The sequence below is a fragment of the Portunus trituberculatus genome, chromosome 42 (genome assembly GCF_017591435.1).
Source record: "Portunus trituberculatus isolate SZX2019 chromosome 42, ASM1759143v1, whole genome shotgun sequence".
Taxonomy (NCBI): Eukaryota; Metazoa; Arthropoda; class Malacostraca; order Decapoda; family Portunidae; genus Portunus; species Portunus trituberculatus.
In genome coordinates, this window is record NC_059296.1 from 25,222,827 (window position 1) to 25,233,207 (window position 10,381).

Consider the following 10,381-nt stretch of genomic DNA (forward strand, 5'->3'; position numbering starts at 1 on the left):
GCGTGTGTGTGTGTGTGTGTGTGTGTGTGTGTTTTATGAGTGTTTTCTTTTTTTCTTCTTGTGTGTGAGTTATTGTGAGTGAGAGAGAGAGAGAGAGAGTGTGTGTGTGTGTGTTTTTGTGTGTGTGTGCGTGTGTGTGTGTGTGTGTGTGTGTGTGTGTGTGTGTGTGTGTGTGTGTGTGTGTGTGTGTGTGTGTGAGTGAGTGAGTGAGTGACTAATTCACTATGGTCGTCTTTTGGTCACCCAGCCAGCCTTACCCATTACTGAGCGAACTCAGAGGTCAAAGACCGATCTTGGGGTAGGACTGAGACCACAACACACTCCACACACCGGGAAAGCTTGACCACAATCCCTCGAGTTATACAACCCGTACTTACTTGCTGCTAAGTGAACATCTGTGTGTGTGTAATTCACCACGGTCGTCTGCTGGTCACCCAGCCAGTCTTCCCCGTTACGGAGCGAGCTCAGAGCTCATAGACCGATCTTCGGATAGGACTGAGACCACAACACACTCCACACACCGGGAAAGCGAGGCCACAATCCCTCGAGTTACATCCCGTGCCTATTTACTGCTAGGTGAACAGGGGCTACACATTAAGAGGCTTACCAATTTGCCTCGCCGCGCCGGGACTCGAACCCGGCTCTCTCGATTGTGTGTGTGTGTGTGTGTGTGTGTGTGTGTGTGAGAGAGAGAGAGAGAGAGAGAGAGAGAGAGAGAGAGAGAGAGAGCCTGTATGCGCGCGCGCTCCATGATCCATTAATTTTTTGTAGCAGTAATATAAGTTTGGGAGAGGAAAACTTTGCTAGAGGATGCCGGGAGTGGATGACATGAGAAGTCGAAGAGAAAGACTGAGATGAAAAGTAACCGTTAGAGAAACCCACAGCATTCATGGTTTACATGGTTTACCCATTCCGAAAATTGAGAGACAGTGAGAGGATGATGATGGAGCCAGATGGAAGAATACTGTGGTACCTTTGACAGACACTCTAGTTTGGGACCTGATGTAAGAAGTAAGAGAGATCAAGTAGAGTTATTGGATGAACAACGACGGAAAACAGGAAAGCTTCAAGTCAATTTCACTCTCCATAGAAAACGTCTGAGTTAGTTGGTTTTTAGGGAAAACTATAGCATTCTTCGTTTTTTTTTTTTTTTTTTTTTTTTGCTGATAGCACAATGTGTGATGGACTGTATATTCACAGATTGTTAACTCTTTCAATATTGGGACACATTTTCATCTTAAGAATTGTGCATGATTAAACCATTTCATTGACATTAGGAATGTTGTATGGAGGTTAAAAGATTAATGACCAGAGTCTTTACTATTCTAATTCCCGCACATAAGTTTCTGAAGCTGTATAAAATCACCAAATAGTAAGGAGAATGAATATGGAGACGCGTCATGGTACTGAAGCGATTGATATCAAAATACCATTACGTTTTACATCATTATTGTCATTATCATTGTCTTTATTATCATCATCATCACCATAATCACTATCATCATTGTGTCCTTATTTTCACCAACATTCATGGAAATCTTGTGAATCTCCCCGACTTTTGCCGAGTCATGGTCTATCTCTCCTTCTGTCCACGCACCACTTTTCAGGTCTTCCTTGGTCTTTCCACCTGTCTCCCTCCCACTACCACCACTGTCTCCGAGGGTTTTTTGGGTATGAATGATTTATGAACGTAAGACCAATGTGTTTATATATTTGTTTACGTCCTTTCGTATTTTTGTTGTTTTATCTTTTCATTCATTTATTTTTCTGTTTACCTGTTAACTTAGTTGATTTACGTTTATTGTTATTTTTCATTGAGGCATTCTATCTATTATAGCTATTTTGTTATTTCATTTATTCTTTTTTTATTTTCCCCTTATTCATCTTATTCTATTTAACTTTGTGTTGTTATTTTGTTAAGCTACGTATCCACATGCGCAGCGGTGAATGAACAACTTGAAGCATGTTATTGAACACAAGCTGCTTACTAATTCACTCATTCTGGTGATTACGCCCAACTTTTTAATCTATTCATTTATTTATTTATTTTGTCAAACACTGACATCCCGTAAAAGTTTCATATTGATATATGTAAATTTCGTACATTTGTCCAACATGATTTTATGACGAAAGAGCAAACAATTTGTGTAACCGTGTATTCATTTATAAGCGCATACCACTGTGTCGTGTTCTGTTCACTTCATAGCACGGGGCACAACAAACAGGAGTGGATCGCATCACACGTTAGTCAAGTTATTGGACAATATTCTAAAACACTTTCGTGCCTCTATTACTTTCAAAAGTTTCTAACTGAAGTTATACTGTCTTTTAAAAGGTGTTTCTGTGGTTCTGGTGACAGTAACAAGATTTCTATTTAATGATGAGGAAAAAACATTCTTGAGAACTCATCTAATCATCTCTGCTGTCTTAAAAAATAATTGTGGGGAGAGAGCAAAACTTTTTTGAATACGGGCCATAGCTTTATCTTCACACTGTGCTAATGACAATATACTGATTAACTTCATAAATATTATGATATAGTCTTCTTTGTCTCTCATCACAGTCATGTTCATCCATCATCTCACCATAAACTGCCACGTTCATGCTTCACCACTCCACCTCACACCATCGTCGTGTTACACCATCTCGCCACACACCATCATTTACCCCCAAATTTTGGATCATCTTTTTGGCTTTTCATTTAGTGTTCGGCACCTTAGTGGACATTTTACTTTATTCTATTTTCTTAGCATAGGCCATTGGTCATCTTACATGAATAAAAGTCATCATCATGCCACACAATCTCACCACACACCATCATCGTGCCACAGTATACCTCACCACTCACCTTCATAGGCTCTGCACCACCAATGCTTTCACTACAACACATAACTATTACAAATAATGCAATATGAAATGGGAAGGCATGGCTGAATAATTAAGCTCTGCAGAGGCAACGAAACAATTATGATGCTCTGTGGAAAATTCAGAATACAAACAACACTGCTCACTACCATATTAATTAGTTCACTGCTGATTTCTTTTAGTGGCTCCTAGTTCAGCTCTACTATTAGTACATGGTAAATACAGCACCAGAGAGAGAGAGAGAGAGAGAGAGAGAGAGTCCTGTAGCACGTTCTCCCTTGGCGGCCTAAACACGTGATTATTTTGGTTAACGATTAATTCAGTGGCCTGGGAGAGAGGATGGAGGGGACATGAACATCAAATTATGAAAAATGTGCAACAATATTCGTCAGTCTATTTGACCTTCGTGCTAGTAAAAAAAAAAATATATATAGGGATAAAAAAATAACTGAATAGATGAAAGGAAAGAGAAAAATATAATGAAATCTAGAATTTCCACCCGAAATGTAAACAGTTGATTTTCAGTAAAAAAAAAAAGTCTTATTGATGTACCCGTTATTTTCTTTTCTTTTCTTTGTAAGAGTTCTTTTGGCATTGGACGACGACGACGACGACAACAACAACAACAACAACAACAACAACAACAACAACAACAACAACAACAACAACAACAACAACAACAACAACAACAACAACAACAACAACAACAACAACAACAACAACAACAACAACAACAACAAAATAGATAAAGGAAAGTTCAATGTGCAATCCCAAAAGTGTAGACTCCGAAAAGATTCATCAATAATTTGAGAAGTGTATTGCGTATGTCTGTACTGAGACTTGCTCCTTCCAACTGTCTTAAATCAAATGACGATGCCTTTCTTGTGTTTTAGCACCGCCACAACAAGCTCACTTAGGTCTCAGAGAAGCCATGGCAGAAGAGCCCCACCGCCGCTACCATATACAGTACTTCCTCCTCGCACATTTCAATCATCGTAACCAATAATTTTCCTTTCCTCAAGTACCACAACCCTCTGTTTTCTCCATAATAGCGAGTAATTCTTTCTCTGTCATCCACACTAGCTGCTTATTCTCTCACGTTTTTTTTTTTTTTTCCTGCTCTTTCATTATCTCTAGTTCTTCTTTTTCCGTTGATGCTGCAGGTCTGCACACTGATCCCTTCTTCACCTTACATTCATTTCTCTTGTACAGATTTCGTTATCTTCGCAAGCGACACTGGTTTCACCCTAATTGGGGCGTGCCTGTGACTGCTGGCTGTTTTAATGTAAGTATAACTTGAACTTGTATTTTATAACTTGAAAATTATATTTGAGTATTTTTTTTAAATCAGTTTCTCAGAAATATAAATAAAGTTTTCCTGGCATATGAGTTATTGTTTTTGTTGTTGTTGTTATTGTTGTTGTTGTTGTTAGTTGATGTTTACGTGTATCTATAAAAAAGATAGCTGAGAACATCGTGATATTACTTAGATAAGAGGCCATGAAAAGTCCAGTTAATAAAAGATAAACTTCTTGTCGAGCAAAAAAAAAAAAAAAAAAAAAAAACTGCACGTCGAGCAAAACTCCGTGAATGAGTAGCGGTGTTTTGAAGGGAACAGTTCCCGAACACCACACTGTGTGTTGGCCTGCCTCATCCAAACACTATTCCTGTGTGATTGTAGCTCGTTCTGTTTGTCATATTTTGGTGAATACACACACACACACACACACACACACACACACACACACACACACACACACACACACACACACACACACACACACACAAACAACAGCACACCACACCACACAACAACAACACAACACATCAAACAACAGCACACCACACCACACCACACAACAACACACACACACACACACACACACACACACACACACACACACACACACACACACACACACACACACACACACACACACACACACACACACACACACACACACACAGTCCTTCGAATTTCAAATAATTAATATTTTCATGTTATTGAATAAAATATTATTCGGCATAAAACAGCGAACGTCAAATGTTTTCGTATATCAAACAAAATTAAACCTTCCGGCTGCCTGCCATTCTCATCACACCCTTGCAGCCTCACGCCCCCAACGCTGTCACGAACCCACGCCCTGCGGACCCGCCCACCGCCTATCAAACTTTTACCTGTCGTAGTCTCGGGAAAAGTAAAAAAAAAAAAAAAAAAAAAAACTTTTAGGGTACTGTCGTGGCAAGTTTATTTCCTTTTTTTTTATTTCAGTAACGATGGTCGCTCAGCAAAATCCGTACTTGATGTGTACAGAATTAAAAGGTAAATATATTTTTTTATGTAGCCAACATACTGTTCTGCAAATTAGCTTGTCAATATAATTATTAGTAAAACAAAGTTATATTTTCAAAATAACTCGTACGTGCATTTTTCGATTAACCTAATGCTATTTCATAACATTTTACAGTTTTAATTAATTTCAGTTATTAGTTTTATAAACATTTAGATCAATTTTTGCGCCCTATCCTCCATTGTCCCTCTATCCTCTGCTCTGGATTTCACTGCACTTTCCATCTTTCTCCCTTCTCCTCCCTCTGAACTCCACTGAAATACGTTCACCAACACAAGAAGAGTAGCAATGACAATAATTTCAAATCTAAATAACTTATCACCGTCGTACGTTGTGTTAAGCCTGTATCACACGCTTACCTTATATATTCTTCTTTTCTTCTTTCCGTTGACGCGAGATAGATTTTGAGATGGTGAAAGGAGCTTGGGAGTGGAGGATTCAAGATGAAGGAAATTATGTAAATCAACCTGTTGCTGTATATTTACACTGCAAAAAGATTAAAGACCAAAAACAAAGAAATGGACTGAGAAACATTTAGAAAGACAGTACGATTTGGTTCGAGAAATATCGCTAATGAAATACTAAGAAGCAATGCAAAAGCGATGGATCACAATGGGCTTCGTATACTAGGAAGACGCTCCACTCATGTTATTATTTGACTCTCGCAGCGACGGTGACGTCTGCTGAGGCCATGGGAAATAAATATCTCTCCCACTTGCATAGGTTTACCATTAGTCGCATCATTTAGGAACTGATTTTTCCGGAGTTATGATGTCCACAACCATCGCTGCAATATATGGTTTGGCTGCAGGAATAATAAATCTATGTATTAGATTTAAGCCTGATAGAATTATTGTTACTGATATTCCCTTCACTAATTCACGGTGTAACAAAATTTTGACTTTTTTTTGTCTTTGATTTTTATAAACTGGCCAGCGATGTTTTGAAATCCAGACAGATTCTACACTAATTTGGTGAAAAAAAATTAAAACTTTCTAGATAACTCCAGAACCTTCAAAACTATTCTTTCCAAACGTTTCACGAACTTCTAGAACATTCTTTCAACGTATATGGCAATATAAATGCAGGGAACGTATGCTCAACAGGTCAGTTAACTTCTAGCCGTTAATGTGCAAACAAGTCGATCGTCATCAGTCATTACTATCTGCATTCATCAAGCATGGCATACAGAGGTTGTAAGCATCCAGCAGACGCATTTTGCTACATCTGTGGTGAGTTTATCAAAACTAGAGCTAAAAAGTACTCTCTGGAAAGATCACTGAAAATGCGCGAGGCCTACAATGCATATTTCGGCATGCCTGTCGGGGATCAGGACAAACCTTGGGCACCTCATTTCACCTGCGAACTCTGCAAAAGAACTCTGGAAGGTAAGAAAAACATATATATATATATATATATATATATATATATATATATATATATATATATATATATATATATATATATATATATATATATATATATATATATATATTATTTTAACCTATCCTATTACACTGAGTTGAATGTATCTGTATTTCTATATTTATGTTTTCATTGTGCTTTTTACAGGTTGGTACAGAGGGGAAAACAGAGCTATGAGATTTGCAATCCCCCGAATTTGGAGGGAACCAACTGATCACTCAAGCAATTGCTTTTTCTGTATGGTAGACCCTTCCAAACGTCGAGCAGGCAAAATGCGCCTGCTATCATATATCCTGACCTTCTGTCATCCATTGCGCCAGTGCCACACTGCTCTGAGCTCCCCGTACCCACTCTAAGAGAGCAGCAGTGTTTACAAAAGGAAAGTAGTTCAGAAGAACATGAAGACACTGATCCAGAGTTCAGAGACGCAACTGATGAGAGAAATCCATACTACCCCAGCCAAGAAGACATCAATGACCTGATCAGAGATCTTGGCCTCATAAAGTCAAATGTCGAGCTTTTAACGTCAAGACTCAAGCAGTGGAATTTGCTAGATGAGAGTGTGCACATATCAGGTCAGAGAAAGCGTCACCAGCATTTTTCAAGCTTTTTCACTCGTCAAGATGAGCTTTGCTTTTGCTTTCTAATGTGTCTATTGTCTCACTGGTGTAATTCTAGAATAAATAAATGCTATTATTGCATTATATGTCGTTTTGTATCTACTTTGTTCAAGTCAAACTTCAAATTTGCCACTTTGTCCCTATGAGAATGGGTAAATTTCAAAAATGTCATTATCCTGGACACAAAAGCAAAATTAGAAATGAATATAAGTATTTTTCATGTTTTCTAGACATAAGCAAATAAGAAATAACAGTTTCAACTCAAGGATAAAACTTTTGTTACACGGTGATAATTATTCAGCAGCTACGCCGCTGACTTACCCTCTCCTGTTTATGTCACCCTCTCCACTTCTTCCCCATCGGTAACTTAAAGTAAATTCTGTGTGAAGAACGAATGCTTTACGGCCATTACTTTATTCGTACTTTAAGTGAAGTCACAACATAGAGAGCAAATCTGGTTATATAAAAAAGTATGCATTATTCGTTGGTGACTGAATCGCTTTCTCTCTTTGTCCCTTATACACATCCGTGACAATCTCACATTTATTCAGTTAAACCTGTCGAAGTTTGCTTACTCTCAGTTGTTATATTTACCTCAAAACAGTAAGCAGCAAAAAGTTTTTTGAAGAGTTGTGAACAGGCATGAATTACTCTGCTCTTTAATTGCAAGTTTTTAATGACACTTCAATGTGTAACAGCTAATATTTCGGATAAAGTGTGAAATATCTAGAACTGGATCCTGTAACATTCTGAGTTAAGTATCTTCCTGCTTACCTCCGACTTCACATCGAGCTCACTGGATTATAATTATCTTCGGATCCATATATCTTTGTAAAGTTGCCTTCGCCATTCCTTTCTTCCTTTTTTTTTTTTTTTTTTGTTTTGTTAGAACTAGCTATATAATCAGGCTGAACTCTGAAGGGGACTTGTGTTGTGCACTTCCTGACATACATTCAACCATGCATTTAAGATCCAGTCGCTGAGAAGTGTTAAGTATCTCACTAAGACTCAATTCACAATTAATAGACAGACTAAAAACTTTTTTGTTGTTGTTGTTTTTATAAAATCTGGGAGAAAATTTCATTTATTGATAAAATAGTGTGGATGGAAGAACAATTTACTAGAACGATCGTGGTATGAGAATGGTTGAAAAGACTAATCAAAGATCTATCATCAGCAGTAAAATTCAGAAGGCGCTTAACAGACCATCAGAATGCATTGTGTTGGTCTGTTAAGACCCCCGTGAGTTTTACTGCGGTTTTCATCGCACGATGCTTTACCACCTTATTTTGTGTCAGCTACAGTTTTTTTTTTTTTTTTTTTTTTTTTTACTTTTTGCAATGGATCACGGTCTAAATAATTCTTTGTTATGAAAAGTACTGATCCCAATACCGACCTTCGAGGCACATTGCTAGGTGCGCTAAACCAATTCGATCAGAGCTTTTCCATTTAAAACGTTGCGTTGTTTACGGTATGACAGCCTTCTTCCTACTCCTCCCTCCGTCACAGCATGCATCACCTCAACACGTGCGTCAAATGATCGTCATGTTGCAGCGCGTTTCCTTCTCACGTTTATTTATTTTTTCTTAATCAGTCAGTCAGTCAAAAACATCACCACTTCACAGGAAAGCATATCCTTTTACTGTTTTAAGCATGCTACCTTAATCTCTCTCTCTCTCTCTCTCTCTCTCTCTCTCTCTCTCTCTCTCTCTCTCTCTCTCTCTCTCTTTCTTTCTTTCTTTCTTTCTTTCTTTCTCTATCCTTTTCTTTCTTTTCTTTCTTTTCTTTCTTTTCTTTCTTTCTCTTTCTTTCTTTCTTTCTTTCTTTCTTTCTTTCTTTCTCTTTCTTTCTCTCTTTTTTATTTACAATTTAGTATTACAAGGTATATATAGTAAATAGCCAAAAGTTCACGGTGAGTTGCCGAGAACTATCTTTGACATAATATTAGTACATGAGAAATGCAATGCCCAATACAAAATAATAAAATAGTTATATAAACTAAATAGTAAAAATTGCACACAATAATACAAGATGCCATTTGTTACATAGACTTTCTGGGATATACACGCCCCTTTCACTTTTCACTAATTATCTTTTTCCTTGAAAGATTCACATTTACTTGGTTAAAAATTTTCTTGCCGAAAGTCACACATTCACTTTTGAAGGCCAACATTTTCATTTCAAAAGATACACTTTCATTTAAAACAATACGCTATTACACTTTTAGCCATTTATTAGCCTCACACTTAAATTTCTGAAGAGTAGGAACCTTGTGTATATCTGTATCACTCACTAAGTTGTTCCAAAGCCTAGTGTATCTTGGCACAAAAGAACGGAGGAAGGTCTCCGTCCTGGCGAATGGAACAGTGAGGTGATTCTCCGTGCAAGCCTCCCTCGTGTTGTGGGGGTGAGGCGCGGCCCACGGCTGCCGGAGAGCAGAGAGGTGTGGGGCGCCCTCCTTGTGGATCTTGTAGGTGGCACACAGACCCGCCACATCTCTCCTGTGCTGTAGAGGTTGTAGGAGGGGAGCTTGCTCGTCTGGGAGAACCTTAGTAGAGATGAGCCGCCGGGCACGGTCTTGGACCTTGTCAAGGAGGCCAAGGTAGGAAGGGGGACAAGACGACCAAGTCAGAGGAGCATACTCCATGACGGATCGGACTTGGGCGGCGTAGAGATTGGTCACCCCTCGAGCGTCAATGAGATGTGAAACTCGTCTGACGCAACTTAACTTGCCAGCGGCGTTGGCAGCTGTCTTTTTGACGTGGCTGGTGAAGGAAAGGCTGCTGTCTATTTCAACGCCAAGAATGGTGACAGCAGACAGCAGAGGCAACGCCAAACCATCCAGACGAATGGGAGGGATGGGGATGGCAGGGGGACTGCGTCGTCTGGTGACAAGCATGACTTGTGTTTTATCACGAGCCAGGTCGACTTGTCACCGTCGTCCCCATGAGGTGATGGTTTCCAGTGCTTGGTTGATGAGGGCGACAGTAGCTCGGTGGTCAGTACTGTCGCAAGGGAATATGAGTGTGCAGTCGTCGGCGTAGGCGTGGGCATCAGGGATGAGCTGCAGTAGGTCGTTAAAAAACACATTCCATAACAGTGAACCAAGCACGCTTCCTT

The 10,381-nt window shown here is 39.0% G+C and overlaps 2 protein-coding genes across 2 annotated transcripts; one reads left to right on the forward strand and one right to left on the reverse strand.

Moving 5' to 3' along the window:
- Positions 1-6,462: 6,462 nt before the first annotated feature.
- On the forward strand, positions 6,463-7,168 carry LOC123517658. The gene is made up of 2 exons (XM_045277975.1): positions 6,463-6,604; positions 6,789-7,168. The coding sequence occupies exons 1-2, from the start codon at positions 6,502-6,504 to the stop codon at positions 6,995-6,997; spliced, it is 312 nt and encodes a 103-aa protein (XP_045133910.1). The 5' UTR covers positions 6,463-6,501; the 3' UTR covers positions 6,998-7,168.
- A 2,308-nt stretch (positions 7,169-9,476) lies between these two features.
- On the reverse strand, positions 9,477-10,160 carry LOC123517394. The gene has a single exon (XM_045277406.1). It carries the CDS (start codon positions 10,158-10,160, stop codon positions 9,477-9,479), a length of 684 nt encoding a protein of 227 aa, XP_045133341.1.
- Between the last annotated feature and the right edge of the window lie 221 nt (positions 10,161-10,381).